Genomic DNA, 20,391 nt, shown 5'->3' on the forward strand with positions numbered 1-20,391 from the left:
ATCTTCCAATAAAGGTTAGTATTTTTAAAAATTAAATGGATCTAATGATAGTTGTCATGCTTGTTCTGGGAATGATGTGCTATCTGTCACGACATCACAATTTCTGTTTGTACACCCTGAACTCACCCAAACTGCCACCACATCTGGAAACACTCCTGTGAAAGGCAGGTCTACTATATTTCCTCAACTGCAGAGCCTGTGTGAAGCAACAGCCAATGCATCTGCAAAATATAAGGTTTGAAAAGTGCCGGAACGCAGTGGAGTTCCTGAGGACAGCAGGCAAATGTCGATGAAGGGTATTTGAGCGTATATGTCAGAAACCCAGTTCGACACAGGGTAAAGGCCACATAGTGGGATGAAATGATACAGCAAATGTTCTCAAAAAAGCACCAAAAGTTGCGAGTTGAGACTGGAACACTTGACAGGTACGACTGCAAATAATTACACCTCGAGTTACTTCTGAAAAACCTGACAACCAAAATAAGACCATGTTGAAAAGCACCATTTTCTGAGAGAAAGTTTTCTGAGTAAAAACTTGAGTCCATTCCCAAATAAGCTTTTGATGAACCTAAACTTGATTCACTAGTTCTACCTGCTTTAAAAACCTGAATTTAGCATTATACTTAAGAAGATGACATGCTGGCCTAGCCCTAACTTAGATGAGTGAATATATGTAGAAACATATCTCAGACAATTGGTAAATGTCAAGCACTCTGATATTTAAAGAGGCTCGAAAATAAGTTAGTGTAATCATGTGACAGGAGCTATAAGACTTAAACAGACTTTGATTATATAACATGAGAAAGTGAGCTCATTTTGGTAAATAAGCATTTGTCTAGGCCTCACAGGCAAGTGCCATGCAAAGATTTATCGATAAATTAAATAACTGAGTCACCAGTATTAGAATAATCCTTCCAGTATGTATATATCATACATACAATGTATACATCAGCATTAAATAATTCTGCCAATGTCAAATTTTCAAATAATCAACAAGCATGCACCAAATAAATACAAAACAGAAATGCCTGCATGTCCCACCACACACAAACTTCAGCGGTATGCTAAAGCTGCCCAGATGTGGTTAGATATGAGGAGAAGAGCCTTCCCTCCTGCAGACCCAGGAGATTTCATTGTCCCTCAGCTGAGGCCATCTGGCTGCCAGCTCTAAGCACATGCAGTCTAAACACATCCAGATGACATGGTTCGTATAACGTTCTTCTCAAGTAAAAACTCCATCAACGTATTATTAAGCAGAAAGCTTCTTCAGCTCACTGTCAAGCCTCATTCTTATGCAGGAATAAAAGGATCACTTCAGAACCTGGACTAAGATATGCTCTTATGAGGCCTTGGTTAGTCCCCACAAAAGGGTTTTACCTAGAGCTCTGTTAACTAAAAAAACAAAAATTAAAACCCATCATGATTTATTATAAACAGTATTACCATGACAGTTAGAAAATGTGCCATGTATCCTGAATCTCATTGCTTTGAGGTTGAAATCTAAACCCTACATGTGATTAGCACGCACGTATTCCAAAGTATTTCAGAAGAAAAATGCGTGAGGCCAATCTTCAACTTAATAATGTAAAAAAAAAATAACTTTGAGTGAGATTTTCATTCTTCTAACAATAAATTCTGACCATATAGATGCACTGGTCATATCCTGTTCTGGACTCCCATAATGCAGAACAAACAGTTCAGCTCACTTTCTGACTGGAAATTTTTATGGCCCCCTCAATTACAAAAACAGATCTCTACCTCACCTTTGCAGTTCAAATATTTCTGACCAGGAGAAAAGACTCTATGTGCAATATTTCAAAAATAATAAAGTCTAAAAAACCTAATCAAATTTCACAGACTAGCATCTTTTGTTTAGCTTTTATACAGAACTCAACTGAGTTAGAAACAACAGAGATATAATTTCTCATCACAAATCAATTCCAACTCAAATGAATGATTGTCTTCTTAACCAGGATGCATTCAATTTTGACTAAATTCAAAAAAGTGAGCTGTCAACTGATCACCATCTGGTGGTAAGCTGGCTCCGATGGTGGGGGAGAACGCCGGTCAGACCTGGCAGACCCAAACATAACGTGAGCGGCTGCTGGGAACGTCTGGGAGAGTCCCCTGTCAGAAGGCGCTTCAACTCCCACCTCTGGCAGAGCCACAACCACTTCCCAAGGTAGGCGGGGGACATTGAATCCGAATGGGCAATGCTCTGTGCTTCCATTATAGGGCGGCAGACAGGACCTGTAGCTGTAAGGCAGTTGGCACCTGTCAGGACAGCAACCCTCGAAAACTGAAGGAGTCCTATTGAGCCTTTCTGGTCTGTGGGGCTCCAGAGTCAAGGTACCGGCAGGCCAAGTGGCTTGCGGCTTGGGCATGGGGGGAGTTCAGGGAGATCAAGGAGAACAATTTCCAGTGGGCATTGAGGAGATTCTAGTCCACCGATCACCGGCTCAGGAGGGGGAAGCAGTGATCCATCAACACTGTGTACAGTGGGAGCGGATCCTTTGTAAAAAGGGGTATCAGAGGATGTGCTCCAACTATTGGGGGAATCACACTCTTCAGCCTCCCTGGCAAGGTCTATTCAGAGGTGCTGGAGAAGAAGGTCTGCCCTTGGCAGGGTCCTCGGGGGCATGGGAGTTTGCCCAACCAGTCCACGGGTGTTTTGAGGCTCTGGATAAGGCATTCAACTGTGTCTCACGGGCAATCCTGTGGGGGGTGCTCCAGGAGTATAGGGTACCAAACCCTGTTATACGGGCAGGTCCACCGTGCGGGTTGTAAGTCAGACCCAGTGAGAGTTGGATTTTGCCAGGGCTGCCTTTTGTCACCAATTGTGTTCATAACCTTTATGGACAGAATTTCTGGGTGCAGCAAGGGCATTTAGTGGTTGCAGGATTGAGTCTCTGCTTTTTGCAGATGATGTGGTTCTGTTGGCTTCATCAGGCTATGATCTCGAGCTGTCACTGGAGTGGTTCGCAGCAAAGTGTGAAGCGGCTAGGATGAGGATCAGCACTCCCAAATCCGAGACCATGGTGCTTCACTGGGTACAGGTGGAGAGCCCACTCCAGGTCGGGGAAGAGCTCCTGTCCCAAGTGGAGGAGTTCAAGTATCTCAGGGTCTTATTCACGAGTTAGGGGAGGATGGAGCAGGAGATCAACAGGCGGATCGGTCAGGTGTCTGCAGTGATGAGGACCCTGTACCGGCCTGTCGTGGTGAAGAGGGAGCTGAGCCAGAAGGCGACGCTCTCAATTTACCGGTCAATCTACGTTCCCACCCTCATGGTCACGAACTGTGAGTAGTGACCGAAAGAACGAGATTGCGGATACGAGTGGCCAAAACGAGTTTCCTGACCAAGGTGATCGGACTCTCCCTTAGAGATCGTGTGAGATGTTCGGTCATCCGGGAGGAGCTCAGAGTAGAGCCACTGCTCCTTTGCAAAGAGAGGAGTCAGATGAGGTGGCTTGGGCATCTGGTCAGGAAGCCTCCTGGACGCCTCCCAGGGGAGGTATTCTGGGTATGTCCATCTGTGAGAGGACCACAGGGAAGACCCAGGTCATGTTGGCGAGACTATGTGTCTAGGCTGGCCTAGGAAAGCCTTGGGGTTCCACCAGAGGAGCTGGACCATGTGGCGGGGAAGAGGGAGGTCTGGGCCTCACTGATCCATCTGCTGCCCCGCGACCCAACTCCAGATAAGCGGGGAAAGATGGATGGACAGATGGATGGATGGATACATTCACAAAACCTTAACTTCGCACAGAGAGGACCTTAGGAGAGTACATTTTTTACGTTAGAACAACAGCCACCACTGCCAAAAAACACTGATTAAACTCCTATTCAGAACTATATATCCCAATAGCAAAATAAAATCATTCTAAATCCCATCTTAGATATAGTCAAAGAGCTTGTCTTTTTCATTGAGAAGATAGAGACCAGTCCCTGAGGAAAGTATTTCACCCCATAGAGGGAAGATGTATTTAATACTGAGGAAAAAAGAAAATAAAATGTCTGCAGTACTGGACCTAATCTAATTTAATCAGGAAAAAATCCATTTGATCCTTGCTCATTTTGGGGACTTTTTGCTTGCCAAATGCTAACTCTGTTCCTCAATGTTAGATGTAGTGATTTCAAACTTGGATTGACGAGCTAAAAACTTTTCAACAAAAGGACCGAATCAAGGTCCACTAAAATGTATTTATTCCCCTTTTCCTTTTTACTACTGTACAACTGTTACAGAGTTCAGATATATAGCCAGGTCCTCCTTATATTTGACAGTGGAATATCTTTATGTAATTAGGCCTCTGCTCCATTTGGATGCTTACTTAGTAACCAAGTAACCAAAGATCAACAAAATCTATATCTTAGAGTGGGAATCTAAAGCAGATATATTGATGGGCTATTTTTGTCACTGAGTTTGAAAAAAGAAATCACAAATTGGCAATGAAGATGCTTATCCATAGTTTTGAATCTCTGAAAATGGGTTCTAAGAATACGTGCAGTAATAGCTGTGTTGCATTGCAATATGTTCATTAAATTTGCTTGAAAATTTGTATGAATTTAAATTGATTGTGTCAGTTTATATCCATCACAGCAGTGTCACTCACCCAATAGTGATGTGAGCTGTGGTATTGTATGTGGAAGTTATGCAATATTGGTTATTGTACCTTAAAAAATAGTAATGGCTATGTAAGAGCAAAATTGATCAGATAACTTTTGATGGATCTTCTACAGTCATGGCTAATTTACAAGCCAAGCAAAGTAAAATGGTATCTGTCATCTTGAGAGAAAAGACTGACGATTTCTTACATTTTTTGAGGTTACATTGATCAGGGATATGGGCATTGGTGAATCAGCTTGCTCCTCACGAGAAACAAGCTAGACCAGTCACTACTTAACTGGTCCACTACACTAGCAGATGTTTCACAAAACTGATCCTTACATTTACAATTGCATGAAGAATGGAAAAGTGGCAGAGTCTATTAAGACCCGTTGCTCGCTTTTTTGCATACAGAATTGTTCAACTGCATGGTAGCCTAAGTGTAACTGACAAACTGACAATGTTACCAGTCAGGATGAATCAAAAACCCTTGTGCATTCTTCAATGTCATATTTTAGAACCCTTTAACAGGAAACCAACAGATAAGACCGCACTGCTTGAAACAACTAGTATCCTATTAAAAAAACTCCCATTGAGAAAAAAAACAATTCCAACTTGAATTACATCCAAGATAAATGATGATAGGATGATATATTAAGTTCACTTGAGCCTGAAATGGTACAATAAAAACTGAAAAAAAATAAAATAAAAAAAAAATATATAAGGTCATACCACTGGAACTTTTCATTTTGCCCACCTATTAGAACTGGAGCTGTGTGTGTTGTCATTAGAGATGTTTCCAAAAAGTCTGAAGAATTCAAGAATGTAGACTTATGATTTAATAAATGAAACTGCTTCAGAAGAACTGGAATGGACAAGAGACTTGGCTTAAGTGCCTTGCAAAAATTACAGTTTTAAATTACTCAACTGTCCAAAATAATTGTTGTGGAGAAAATGACAACACAAATTATCTTCCTTTTTACATAATGATGCAGGATATAGAAGGTTCACAATTAGTGTATTTTCCGTACAAAAGTGTCATCCCGGTGCATTGTCTTACATGCACTGTCTTACTTTTTTTTCTTTCAGTAAATACAAATGTGTATGTGGAAAAAAAATCTGTGCGTATATGTCAATCAAACTGTAGGTTTCTGACCTTTGGCTAGACTAACAAGTGTTTTGTCAACACTGGCACATGATAGAGTCCATTACAAGCCTGTTGATGACATAGTATTGATCTTGTAAAACACATGAATAATGAAATAAGTCTGCTAAAAGTCAGAAGTTGCAATTCTGATGTTTAACCAATATCCTAAAGGGAAGCAAGTTTGAAATTCAGGGGAATTAATCAGTTGTTTCCTTTTTAAAAGTTACTTTTACAAAGATCTTGGTTATTGAAAGTGTTGTACAGGATACATTTGACTTTAGAAGGCAATAAAATAACACAAAATTATCGAATAATCTTTGAGAAGATACAGTATTTGAAGTAGTTATGAGACAAAGCAGAAGTCTGTGTTATTTCACAGAGTTAGAAAAAACTGACTAAAATCAAAAGCAATACCCTGAACATGTAATACATGATAAAAATTAAATCTTCATGTTTGGCCGGAGCACTTCTACAGAAATAATGAGCCTCATGTTTTCAAAATCAAAAATCAACCTTGGCCTCTGTACTTCTTTTGAAAAAACAATGCTTCACTGAATGAGATAAGAATGGAGGCATAGGAAGTGATTACATCAGTACTCACATCCTTCCCGATTGTCCTGGGAAGTCTGGCTTTAGGGACATTGAAAACATCTCAGACACCATCTGACTAGCTCATTGTCTCTCACTGGTCTACGATTTTTAGAGGTAAAAAGGTGTACACAAAGCCAGCTCTCAAAAAGAAGATCAACTCTGGCTGACTACTTTGGCATATTTGGTATTGTAGAATGGTCATAAAATCTTATTAGTTTGCATGGTTTTACTGATATTTATCTAGTGGTGGCACACAAAAGGGCCTAAATGTTAGTCTGATGAAAATGATTTCCTGAATTACATAAGACAGAACACTTGTTAATTACATAACTTTATACGACATGTTTCAGTTCTATCTTTTCTGTCATGCAAATTACATCTGTAGACAGCCCAGTGAGATAACAGCCGGGGAAACCATTCCACCCACATTTATACCACACTATCACCACTTTGGGAAACTGCTGCAGAATGTGTCTCCTGGGCTGTTCACCTTTAGGTCAAAAGCTCACAGAACAAAGTATTACTGCCCCCACCTCACTACCCCCACAAAGGAAAAAAAAATTACCTCATCGGTATGTTGCTATTGCTATGTGAACAAAGAGGTCTGCATTATATGTTTTTGGAAGGACTTAGGTTTCCATGGGCTACATGTTGACAACGTTTTAAGTAAAATTATCCGTTACAAATTTCCAGTAAAAGATGCCAGATCTTTCATACTCTGCTTTGTAAATTTTAAATTAGACTTATGGAATAATGGAGTTTCCCCCATAACTACGGACAAAAGCAAAATGGGCATCCATTGTATTATAGAAAGAATTTGGATTAAATCATAACGTAGCAACCTTTGATGATTGTTGAAAGAGACAAAAAAAAAAAAAACAAGAGTTTTACGAAAGGTCATACAAGACATATTTTGTTTGAAGCTGTATTCAGTTTTGCTGTGGAGCCCATTCTAAATGCCTGGAGACAGACATTTAGCATTGGTCAGTTTACACAGCTGTGTGATAAAGATAAAGCCCAAAATCACTCATACCCACAAAGCTACAAACACTTCATGGTTAGTGAAAATAAATAGAATTCATCTATGTTGGCACAAGTGTTTTGCATTGTCTCTCTGATGTTTTTATGTCCTAATGTCACGAAATGTCTCTCTGAAGTTGTGCCACACAGCCACCTGTGCTTACAAGAAAGCAGAGGGAACTATTTTAAAGGGATAGTGGTTAATCCATTGTCCTTCCCTCTAGTACTGTTTGTCCCGGCTACTGGTTTGAAAAATGTTGAGCAGACGGCAGATGCCTGAGCTGCATATATTGTATGACAACAGACATCACCTGGTAGCCATCACAGGCTTAAGCCACCAGACCTCTTGATACCCTGCCAGAGCGTGAAGTCTGCCACTCAGGGCTGGAGGACACCCTGGTGCATACTGTCTCCCTCATTATGGAAAATATGTTCAAGTTTATTTAGTCCATAGACTTGACAAGGATAAAGTGCGTAGCAAATCATCGCCCACTGTATTACTTTGAGATTTAAATCTATGGAACTTTGGCTGAACGTACAGTATGTACAGTATAACTATGATCACCTATGGTATACATATACATATGGTATATATACACACACACACTTATATAAATATATGTCTGTGTGTGTATGTATGTATGTATGTATGTATGTATAAATATATATACATACACTTATATGAATATATGTGTGTGTGTGTATGTACATACATACATACATACATACATACACACACACACACATATATATATATATATACACATATACATACACTACTCAAACAAATAAAGGGAACAAACAAATAAAGGGAACACATAATGACACAATGTTAGTCTAAGTCAATCACACTTCTATGAAATCAAAAACTGTCCACTTGGGAAGCAACACTGATTCATTTTGACTTGGATCAGCCTGTAGTGTGTTTTTCAACTTTAATTTGGAGTATGACTCCAAATCCAGACCTATATGGGATAATAAATATGATTTCCATTGATAATTTTTGTTTGCTTTTGTTGACAGCACATTCAAGGAAAGTGTTTAATAAGAATATTTCATTCATTCAGATTTAGGATGTTTTATTTTAGAGTTCCTTTTATTGTTTTGAGCAGTGTATATATGCATAATGACCGTCACACCAAATAACTACCAGTAATCTGTCTGGACAGGGCTAGCAGGTGGAAGAGGTTTCAATAAATGCTATGTAATTCAGTGTTGCAGCGTTCTAAGATAGATGTCCTGGAATCCACCAGCTCCTGTTTCCATCTCAAGCCTTCCAGTAATTGAACCCCAAATGTTTTCCAGTATGTTTAGAGACACAAAAGCAGTCTGTGAGGATATTCAAACGATATTCAGGGAGAGTGTTTTGTCAGCTTATATCTATCACAGATGACTTGTAATTAGCACAGCAGGGTGTGCATCCTTGGTGTTTGGAGGCAAAGAAAACTCTTTGTACAGGGAAACACATGGGCTCCCTGAGGAAGTTATATAAAGAAAGGGGCTTTGGTTTGAGTTTGCTGAATCTATCTAATGCTTGCAGGAGCATTCTTCTCACAGTGTCTGGTGAGAACAGTTATAAGGTAGATGCTGATTAACGTAGTTGTTTCTCCCAGGAAAAAAAAAAACAGCATGATGTTTAATGGACAAAACCGCATCCAGCTGGACTTTACTGTAGTTGCACCGGATGACAGAGTGCAGGACCAGAGGAAAGCGATGCCGCTGGGTCGCATTGCTGGAGAGTGAGATGTGACTCATAGAGCAGTAGGGCCAATGAAACAGTCCAGGAGGACAATTTAGTAGCATTTTTCCAAAAGAAACTGATGCGTGTCAGTGACTTCAGGTTAGAATTCATGAGAAGGGTGAGAGGAGCTACACACAATCAAATATTACATTATTAAAAGCTAGGAAACATCTGCCACTTGTCCGAATTTGAAACTGACAAGAAGCTACATGAAGACATCAAGAAAGGAAAAATGTTATGGCCAATTCAAATATGTATCTTTAAACTGGAATATCTTCCTTCAGCAATTTTTCTGTATACCTGAAGTCCTATCATTAAGTTTATCATTAAGTTTTTAAGTGTGTAGGAATTTGTTTAGCTTTATGCCTAAGGCTGCCATAAGTTGATTTTAACTATCGCCTTATCAAATGATCAGCAGATCTGCTGAATCAGCTTGAATATCTTGATAGTCTGGCTTCCATAAGTATTGTGGAACTGGGATTTAGTCTGGCAAATTAGGGGTGACAATAAGGGGTGATATTTTGCTTGTTTTTAATGGATTAAAATACAAGGGCAAAGTTAACTCACCATAGCCTACCAAAATAGTAAAAGAACTTTAACAAAATCGAAAAAATTTTAATCAATATAACTACTTTTGATTGAAATGTGGTACGGTTTCAAGTGGTTGTGAGTAGTCTTTACATCCAAAATGACACTGACTGGATATTAACAGAAGCCTGAAAGTGCTAATAATTCTTACATTAAGAAATATTTAAAAAAGCTTTTTACAGAGTATTACTTATAGATTTTAAATTTTCTTTTAAATGCAGGTTGGTTTATCTATTATAATAAAAAACTATATCATGTTCACAACTTAACAGACTCACACTCCATTAGTGTGTAATAAGTGTTTGATAAGAACTATTATAAAACATTTATGAACTGAGAGAATTCAGTCAATGGATGAATGTTAGAAACCATCATTTGTACAAAATAAAATGCTTGAGTTCCCCTTGCTGTACAAGGTACTCGCTGGCTCAAACACTCACACTACAATGACAAAAAAGCATCTTACGATCTTCACTGTCAACAAAATATGTCCAATGTGATACAGTGTCTTTTTACCAATGCACCATGTGAGTTAGGAGGAGGGGCATAATTTAGATGTGTAGGATTATGCATATATTGGTTTGTGTGAGATTTTGCATGAATATGATCAGGTGTATATGTGTGTACATGTTGGGGGAGTTCCTTACATTTTCTTGATGTGTGAAATGGTGTTAATGAGTGCCAGTGTGGAGCAAAGGGACTGCAATGGCAAAGGGAGGTCTTGCAATTTTCATACCTGGTATAAAAATGTCCACTGAAATAGACAGTCTTAACAAAATGCTGTTACACTTTGCATCAATCCCAAAAATCCAGCAATCGCCTTGTCAAATGCAGCCTCAGGGGGCACAAGCCAGTGTCTCCCTTAGCCGGTCCCAAGGCCGGATAAATGCAGAGGGTTGCATCAGGACGGGCATCAGCCGTAAAACTTGTGCCAAAACCAAACATGCAAAATTTACCTAGGAATCTCATACTGGATCAGTCAAGGCCTGAGTTAACAATGACCACCACTGGTACTGATAACCTACAGCACATATAGCGAACTCAAGGCCCGCGGGCCGCATTTGGGCCCGCGGGCATATCTGGGAATATCTTTGGCCCACAGGATAATATTTAATTAATATGTAATTACTTTAATTACGATCAAATTAATATGTGCTGTCGATTTTTATTCATGTACTGCACTCAGATCTGTGTGTAACAGAGGAACTTTTGGGGTTAAGACCAAATGCTTGGCACAACCAGGGGAAAGGATATCTTTGAAGCGATATGCGTAAATGAAATGGGCCTGCCTTGGATAAACTTGTGGCACTAAAAACAGATGGAGCGCCCACGATGTGCGGTCAAAAGAGTTGAGTGGTGGACAGGATCCGGGAGAAAATGCATGAGAAATTACTCAGCAAAAGCTGCTTCTAGCGGCCCATTCACATCCCAATGCATCAACCATCTGAAGAATGTTAAAGGCTTCCTTTTGTGTCACATACCAACGCATCAGGAACCTTTTTATCAACACATTTCGATCGATCTGTCGCGTCATGTCTACAGCAACACATCTATTTCTCTCTAAGCAGAATTAGTATTTTGCACATGTTCGTGTTCTAAAGGAGATATCACATCCTCCACTGACACAACACCCGAGGAGAAAGGGGGGCCGGATGCGCCATATGAGTTGCATGGGACTGTTCATAAAAAAATTAGGAAAAAAATTCGCTATTTCTCCAAGTTTGTTGAGACTTAAATGTTGTTGTCTATAGGCAAGAACGTATAAGCATTGTCAGTTCAAGTTATAAGGCTATAGTTTCTTGCTTAGACAAGAGAATATCAGATAGCTGAAAACTGAGCAGCAATATGTTTCCTTTTTGGACTTTTTTTATGGTACCACATGGCATCTATGATTTTTCTTTAAAGGACATTTTTTGGCTGTGGAAAAATGTTTTCATGGGAAATTACCCTGAAAATGCTGCACATAGAGCCATAACACATTGTTGCACCTGTTTTTTTTATTAATTTAATATTGTTTTCATGGGCAATAACTTAAAATTGAACGTGTTCGGGTCAATATGTGCAATAAGTTCATTTCAATAAGTTTTTCAACAATTATTGAACCACTTCCGGCCCTCTAATTATACCAATTTTAACATTTTGGCCCACTGTCTATTTGTGTAGAAAAGGTGACTATTGTAGACCAAAAAGTAGCAGAGATTAGTAAAAGTGAAGTGAGGAAAGCATTGAAGAGAATGAGGTTGGCCCTGATGATATACAGTACCTGTGGAAATATGAAAGTGTCTAGGAGAGGCAGCGGTAGAGTTTCTGGCTAGATTATTCAACAGGACCTCAGAGAGTGAGAAGATGCCTGAAGAATGGAGAAGAAGTGTGATGGTGTGTATTTTTTAAGAATAAGGGGAATGTGCAGAATTGCGGTAACTACAGAGAAATAAAGTTGATGAGCCATACAGTAAAGTTAAGGCAAATAGTAGTGGAAACTTGACTGAGAGCAGAAGTTAGCATTTGTGAACAGCAGTATGGCTTCCTGCCTAGAAAGAGTACTACAGATGCAGTATTTGCTTTGAGAACGCTAATAGAGAAGTACAGAGAAGGTCAGAGGGAGCTGCATTGCACTTTTGTAGACCTACAAAGAGCATATGACAAGGTGCCAAGAGAGGAACTCTTGTCTGAAGTCTGGAATGGCAGCGAAGTATGTAAGACTGGTATATATGTCTTAAATACAGAATATATGTGTGTGAGTGAGAGGAACCCTGGTGGAACCGTGATACTACAGGGAGTGGAGATCAAAAAGTTGGAGGATTTCAAGTACTTTGGGTCAAAAGTCCAGAGCAATGGAGAGTGTGGAAAAGAGGTACCAAAACATGTTCAAGCAGGTTGGAATGGGACTATAATAATAATTACAGTTTATCCTTTATTAATCCCCATGGGGAAATTCGTTCTCAACAATTAACCCATCATGGATGAATCATGAGCAGTAGGCTGCCATCCACCAGCGCCAGGGGGAGCAGTTAGGGGTTCAGTGTCTTTACATTACATTACTGTCTTTCTTGGCAGACGCTTTTATCCAAAGCGACTTACAAAACTTGCTCAACAAGAGGAGCCAGGAATCAAACCAGGAATGTTCGGTTCCAAAGGCAACTACCTTGGGTGCCACGCCGCCCCCAGAATGAAAGAGAAGGTGTACAAGACAGTGGTGAGACCAGCGATGCTGTATGGTTTAGAAACAGTGACAATGACAAAAAGACAGGAGGCAGAGCTGAAGGTCGCAGAGATGAAGAGGTTCTCTTTGGGACTGACAAGGGTGGATAGGATCAGGAATGAGTCCATCAGAGGGACAGCACATGTAAAATGTTTTGGAGAGAAGATCAGAGAAGCTAGACTGAGATGGTTTGGCCATATACAAAGGAGGGATCGTGAATATTTTGGTAGAGGGATGCTGGAATTGGAGCTGCCAGGCAGGAGGTCTAGAGGATGACCAAAGAGAAGATTTATTTATGTTGTGAGAGAGTATATGAAGTTGGTTGGTGTGAGAGAAGGATACAGAAAATAGGGTTATATGGAGAAGGTTGATTTGCTGTGGTGATACCTGAAGGGAAAAGCCGAAAGGAAAAGAAGAAGTCAGTCTCTTGTCACACCAGGATCAAAGTGTGTTAGAGCCTTAAGTAACAAAAGAAAATATAGGGTTAGCTCCTGCATTAAATTAGATTTTAGATTAGTTGTGTAATTAAAAGTCTGTAAAAAAAAAAAAAAAAGAGTAATACATTTCATCTGTGATTAAGGGGACAAATTGCTCATGTTATTCTTAACAAATCAAACATGTTTAGAAAAGTAAGAGCACATGTCTAAATTGCAAAAAGACAAAAAATTGCAATGAGTAAAGATGAAAGTGATGAGTGGCAAAGCTCAATGATCCAAACCTCCAAGAAAATAAAGGACTCCCATTGAAAAACTTAGCTTGAGCTTGTTAGACTGTGACAAAGAAGCAATAGACTACTTTTACTTGCATAAAGTTTGGATGCTGTAGATATTATTATTTTGTTAGTTATCCAAATCCATGACACACAGATGATGTACAGCAGAAGGAGCCTAACAATTTCCCTGTTTATTAGTCTGAACAAATTATGTAAAGTGAGGGACCTCTTTCAAACATTAATGGTTACATGAAATGTCCGGCTTTGTTCTTTTTTCATGGGGAAGCTAGGAAAGACTTAATGATGCATGAGTACTAGATAATGTGATAGATGAGGGTAAAACTTTGATGTAAGTTGGCACTAGGCTCATTACTTACTCTCTTCTTATATCAGTTTGTATTGGTGATCATTGCATGTTGGATGATTAAGTCAGTATATTTTTCTTTATTTGAAGCATGTTACATTCATTTATTCATGTTTATTGTACATAGCAGCTATCCTGCACTCAAGTATGCTCTGCGGTTGAAGCCGATGCCTCATGCCTCACTCTTATTGGGCATGAGACAGGGTGCACCTTGAACCATTTTCAAGTCAATCAAGAGCCATCTATAGAGAAATACAAACATCTGGGCAATTTAGTGTCTTCAACTGACCTACTGCATGTTTTTAGGATTGTAGTAGTAGTAGTAGTTGACAAGAGTACCGGTATCTGTAGAAAACCCATGCAGAATCAGGGTGAAAGGCCCCAGTTGAGGTCAAACAAGGAACTCTCTTTGACTTCTGTGCCAGCAGACAATCCAGCATTATAAACTATTGTATACACTCAAATCAAATCTATGACATAAACTGAGCAAAAGTATTTTATAGCTTAAGTATCTGTCCCAACTGATTTTAAGATCTTGATTTCACATTTTTACTGGTTGAGCTGTGTCACGCTCTTTATTCACGGAATACTCTGGCATTTTTCTCAGCAGTGATCACACAAGTCTGAGTCACAGAGAAGGCATGAGTCTGCCTCAGTGTGGACACTGGCTAACAACGACTCACCTCCGAACCTCGTAGGCTTGCACTTCCTCAGAAGTAGGAATTTTACAGGAATACCATGTGACGGAATTATAAAAAAAAAAAAATGATTTCTTTGGAAGACTGATATATTTTTGCTACCCCACAGATACACATTTTCATATTTTAACAGTATCATACTCATATGGACTAAAGAACATTGTGTTACCCCTTGTTTTGTATACAACATAATGGCTTGATGTAGATCAATTCTAACCTAAAAGGGGCAGCCGGGAATGGTAGGATGATTTCATGCTGGACATTGACACAATAGTGTTATATCATTGTGATATTGTGGAACACAAGCCTGTTGTCTAGCTTACTATATTGTAACTGTGCACATGTTTTTTTTTCTGATGCTGACACAAACACTTTAATGCGGTATTGCAAAGAAGTGGGTTGTGCTGCCATTAAAGCCAAGTATTCCCTTTGAGAAACACTGCTGAAATAAAAAAATGAAATAAAAAAATTATTTTGACTAACAGCATTATTTCTCCTGGATTTAAGGGTTTCAAAGAAATTATCTGAGAATTCTACAGTTTGCACTAGTCTTGAAACATTTTAGATGATGTTAGTGTTGACTGCTATAGCAGAGAAGGAAAAACACTATGCTGATTCATTCTGGTATTCCTGACAACCACAGGAAGATGTGTGGTTTTACGCTACTACTACCGTCTACATAAAATGTTGAGAATTTGCTACTGTACAAAACAGAGTAAGACCTGCTGCTGAATAAGTGATTTCCAAACTCTACGTGTAGGTTGACGTTATTTTATCCTGAAGTTTTATAAAATACTTCCCTTTCCTTCCCCTTTGAAATCTGATGCTAAAAAGCTATGCAGAAAATAAGCCTGCTCAAACACTGCCAAAAAGGAAAACATCAACAGCACTTGTTTGAAATTAAGAGTGCTTAAGCACTTAAAAGATTCTCTGGGATGGAAAGGTTAAATTTACAGAAGAAATTTGGAACCTTCAGGATACATGTCTCTCGTCAACAAGACGATCTACTCTGAGAGCGAAAAAATAAATTGAAAATGCTACTATGCCCATGGAATGTATTCATCTTTTTTTTATTTTCGCTCTAAATTAATTGACATACATCATACATTTAGATTTACAGTTTTTAAACTAACATTTGGCTTGTAATGGACATACAGCTTGAGACGGTAGTCTTTTTTTTTCTGTTTCCACTATTCCTTATGTTTCTGATCAGAGAGAAGCGCAAAAAAAATTACTTCCCAGAAGCCTTCAACACCTGACAAAGTGGAGAAATGTGGTCCCAACTTGTATGGAATGAGTGAAAGTAAGTTAAGGGGAGAGAGAGAGAGAGAGAGAGAGAGAGAGAAGGGCAGGGGTGGATAGGAAAGGTCCCTCACCCAAAAGATTGGAGGAACTTTGTTTGATGACTGGTGTGCACAAGGAGAGGGGAGGAGCTACATGAAAAATATTTAAGATGCTCAGGCAGAAGAAGGTTTCAGTGAGGGACTAAGACAGGAAACGGGTGAGCTATTGGTCAGAGAAACACTAACTTAACTAGTCAACAACTAAACTTGTGTCTGTTTAATCTCTAGATTTCCAGTGGTAGTGGTTGAGCACTGAAAGCAATTACAGGTAATTGCTGCTGTGTGTGTATATATAGTGTAATGAAAATGGCAAAAATAAATTTGAGCATAGTGAGTCTGGGGGTCATACTGCTCCTGTTCGCAGAGACATTTGCCCAGAATTCCAAGAAGAGACAAACACCTCAAAAGAATCTTAAAGCTCAATGTTGCGATGAGGTGCGCTCTCTCAAGGTTCAGGTGGCCAATCTTACTAGCCTTCTTGAGGAGCTGGCTCGCAAGCAGGAGACAGACTTGCTGAATGTTGTGAGGCAAGTAATGGAACTGGATCAGCAAAACCGACAGCAAGAAGCCAGGGTCACAGAAGCAGAGAGCAAGTACTCAGAGATTAACAATCGTGTGGAGATCATGCAGCTTCAAACCCTTCAATCTGCTACTCAGACTTCATCAGGTGAGCATTGACAGTTCAATGAAAAAGGTCATCAATACCTCTACATGATAACATTCTAGTTATGTGTACTGATTTTATAGGTTTCATTGGTATATATTTTTTAGATGTAAGCTTCTGGCAAATCATTTTGGGAATTTAACACCCCTGGTGCTGAAATATTTCATACTGAAAATTTACAAGTTTACAATTTTTCAACTTGTTGGAACAGGTTATTAAATCAAATTTCAAGCTGTATCTGAATAATGTAGGGTTTTGTTTTTTTGTGTACCGGTATTTCCTTTTTCAATAAACACAAACCCTGGAATATGTGCCATCAATGCATTGGACTAATTTCACAGGTACTGACATTAAGTGTTTTGAGTTTGTCTTTTAGGGTCAGTTGCTTTGTACAAGTAACGCTATAAATTTATTTTACAAGCAAACTAATCTTCTGTGTAATTTACAAATGTGAGTTGCTGATGGCTGCCATAAATTGACAGTAGGATTAGAGTTTAGACACTTTTCTGTGTTGCCCCTGAAAAGACACAAGCATTTGCAATTTACAATCTGATCTGCAGAGAAGTTGCCAACGCCAGTTAATATCAACTATAACATATCACAAATCAGCACAAGAGGTGTACTGTAAGCATGACGTAGTTTATTACTTCATAACCGTATAATCCAGCAGGACATTAATGTCAATGAAAAAGGGAACATAGAGCCCTTTTCATGATATGAGCAAATTAAGAGACCCTGAGAGCAAAACATGAAGAGACACAAAGATTGGAAAAAAATGGAGGATTTCCATCTCTTTTTCTTTTACATAGAGTAATGGCTTCATTTCTTCAGAGTGATCTCATAGCCCTATTAATGGCATTACCATACATGTGCTATAAAAGAAAGTTATGCAAAGCTGCAAGCCATGCTGATCATTTTCCTCTGTTTTGATCTATTATGGCTTTCCTCTGGCCAGTCACTTAGGGTATCCTGGAAGCTGCTAAAAAGACAAAATCTGCATATTGAACTCTACCAATTAAATGTCTTCGGGTTTAGCATAACCAACGAGACTTTTATTTCTCCTTAGATGCAGTTTATGACTGTGCATCACTCTACAGCAAGAGCTACAAGATCTCTGGCGAGTATAAACTGCCAAAAGATGAGTTCCTGGGTACACCTGAACTGAATGTAAGAAACAGTTGGTCCCTTTCTATATACCATAAATTTAATTTCAGTAGAGCCAAAGAGCTCTGCTTTTTGCTTGGACTAAAAATTCTGGACATGTTTGTAGGTATTCTGTGATATGGACACAAACGGAGGTGGCTGGACACTGATCCAAAGGCGCAAGATCGGTCTTACGTCATTTAACCGTGACTGGAAGCAGTACAAAAGTGGATTTGGATCTATCCGGGGAGACTTCTGGTTAGGCAATGATCACATCTTCCGCTTAACAAGGCAGCCAAGTGTACTCAGAATTGAGTTGGAGGTATGTGTTAATGTGGATCATCATGCTTATCAGCAAGAGAATATAATCCGTACCAAAGATGTGTTCATTGCAAATTGTAAAAAGGAAAATGTAGTACTATAATCTATTTCTTGTTGAGTGCAATAAATAACATTTCACACTATGACTAACCATCTGTAAATCATGTTTCAATGTAGGACTGGGAAGGCGAGACTCGCTATGCTGAGTATGGATTTTTTACTGTGGGTAATGAGCTTAATAGCTACAAGCTCTTACTTGCCAACTACAGTGGGAGTGCTGGAGACTCCTTGCGGTACCACAACAATACCAACTTCAGCACCATGAATAAAGACAATGACAAATGTGTGGATGACTGTGCTTCCTTACGCAAAGGTAATGAGTAAAAACACTTTGAAAACACTGACTATTCAAGAGAAAGAAAAAAAAAATCTTACGGTAAATTATTTATTTTCCCGCAACTCTTGTAGGTGGTTACTGGTACAACTGTTGCACTGACTCGAACCTGAACGGAGTTTTTCACCGCTACGGAGAGCACACAAAGAGCACAGATGGGATCACTTGGTATGGATGGCATGGGCCCAACTACTCCCTCAAGAAGGTGGAGATGAAGGTCCGGCCAGTGGGTTTTCAGCCATAAGTGCTTCAGCTGTGCACTCTGGATCAAGACTATACATATGAGTTCTGAGAAATTTCACTAATAACTGTTCAAATGAATTTTGGCTTTCACTTGAATGCTAACCGAAAAAAAAAAAAAAAAACAGTTTCTTTATCATGCTCTCGTCAATGTGGAGTCAGATGAATGTTATGTTTTTATGACTTTTTTATTGTACATTTTAGTTTGTTTTTGTATTTATCAAAAAAAAATATTTTATTTTTAAAGCTTTAATAGTTGCTTTCACCACTATCCCATATGGGTGAGTGTATTTGACTACATGTCTATTTGATTTCAAAACAGAAGGACTTATTCTTAAGTTAACTGAGCTCATTGTTGAACAGAGACAAGAATCAAGGTTAACTATAAAATAATTGCAGGCCTATAACACCAAAATAGAATTAACTTGCAGGAATTGGGCCAATTTTCAAATGTGTCTGAGTCACGCTCAGTTTTTTTGTAAAGCATTATCCACTCATGATGAAAATGATTGTTTTGTAAAATGTGTACAGCTCTGTAATTGTGTTATTTTTTGTGACAGAAAATAAACATATTTTTTAAAAGAAACCACCACCATAATCAGTCTCAAATGTTTCATCATTTTCAATACTTCAATTTTTGCATAGCAATATGGAAAGTTAACCACCTAACCAACACTGACACGCTTAACACTAATAAATCAATTGCTATATTCTTGCCTAATAATGGCAACATATTTGCCTTGAGCTGCTGACCTCTGATGCTTTCCACCATCTGACAATCTTGCCAAAGGTCCCACCGCAACTGAGCGATCATGGCTAAGGCCCTGATGTTTACAACCTTGAAAACAATCAGCATTTTGCTATGTTTTGAGCAAAAAGCCAACAGCAAAACAGGGACCCTACAGACAGGGAAAATGCTTTTGAGACTCAGCGGTAGGCCTTCAGACTTCTTTCCATTTACATGGCAGTAATTAAGTCACACCTAACATCTTATTAAAATGAATAATGTTACCCATCACTTTGAAATAAGGGGCACAAGATGGTGCCATGCAAACAAGTCCTGCTATTTGTGGGGCCTAAAAAGCAATCATAACAAACTCATTCATAAAAGTACATCTTAAACAGTACGGTAAAGTCAACTGGACACTACTTGTGTTTGGGTGGCAAATATAATCATCAAAACTAAGAATTCAAAAAAGAAAATAACCCAGACAAGATGCTTGAAGATGAAAATCTAACCACTGCTAGTGCAAATTTTCAATGGACATAAAACTTAATGAGGAATGAAAAAAATGACATTTATGTTCCATTGAATTTTTCTGTCAAGATTTCTAGGAACCTTAAGTAGGTTTTAAAACCTATGAATCATAGGAAATGTTAAATGTGAATTCATTGAGTGGACAGAAAATGTGAAAGATAGATGTTTTAAATGTAATGTGATCAAAATAATTGTGGATTCAACACTGTGATAATTTCAAAGGCCATTATTACAATGTTCCAAAGTTATCTCAACTGCTTCCTCGCCATATAAAAGGAAGGTTACTTCTGTTATATGATTGTGGAAATGTATTTTTCTGAGAGAAGAAATACACAGCTGTGTCATGTTAACAAATATCAGGTATT

At 38.8% G+C, this 20,391-nt stretch overlaps 2 protein-coding genes across 2 annotated transcripts in view; one reads left to right on the top strand and one right to left on the bottom strand.

The window, feature by feature from the left end:
- mtor (mechanistic target of rapamycin kinase) overlaps positions 1-20,391 on the bottom strand; it is an 87,493-nt gene that overhangs the window by 40,376 nt on the left and 26,726 nt on the right. The window lies entirely within an intron of this gene.
- angptl7 (angiopoietin-like 7) lies at positions 16,018-19,360 on the top strand. The gene is made up of 5 exons (XM_086159670.1): positions 16,018-16,673; positions 17,737-17,837; positions 17,941-18,135; positions 18,312-18,507; positions 18,603-19,360. Exons 1-5 carry the CDS (start codon positions 16,307-16,309, stop codon positions 18,770-18,772), a joined length of 1,029 nt encoding a protein of 342 aa, XP_086015796.1. The 5' UTR covers positions 16,018-16,306; the 3' UTR covers positions 18,773-19,360.

Source organism: Fistularia commersonii, chromosome 14 (genome assembly GCF_037954325.1).
Source record: "Fistularia commersonii isolate RoL2024-O1a breed Wild chromosome 14, RoL_Fcom_v1.0, whole genome shotgun sequence".
Lineage (NCBI taxonomy): Eukaryota > Metazoa > Chordata > Actinopteri > Syngnathiformes > Fistulariidae > Fistularia > Fistularia commersonii.

What these genes read in the sequence shown, in the direction of transcription:
- angptl7 (XM_086159670.1), top strand. Translation starts at nt 16,307, where the DNA reads ATGAAAATGGCAAAAATAAATTTGAGCATAGTGAGTCTGGGGGTCATA. An exon ending in TACTCAGAATTGAGTTGGAG is followed by an intron (nt 18,136 to 18,311) that starts GTATGTGTTAAT and finishes GTTTCAATGTAG; the next exon opens with GACTGGGAAGGCGAGACTCG. An exon ending in CTGTGCTTCCTTACGCAAAG is followed by an intron (nt 18,508 to 18,602) that starts GTAATGAGTAAA and finishes CAACTCTTGTAG; the next exon opens with GTGGTTACTGGTACAACTGT.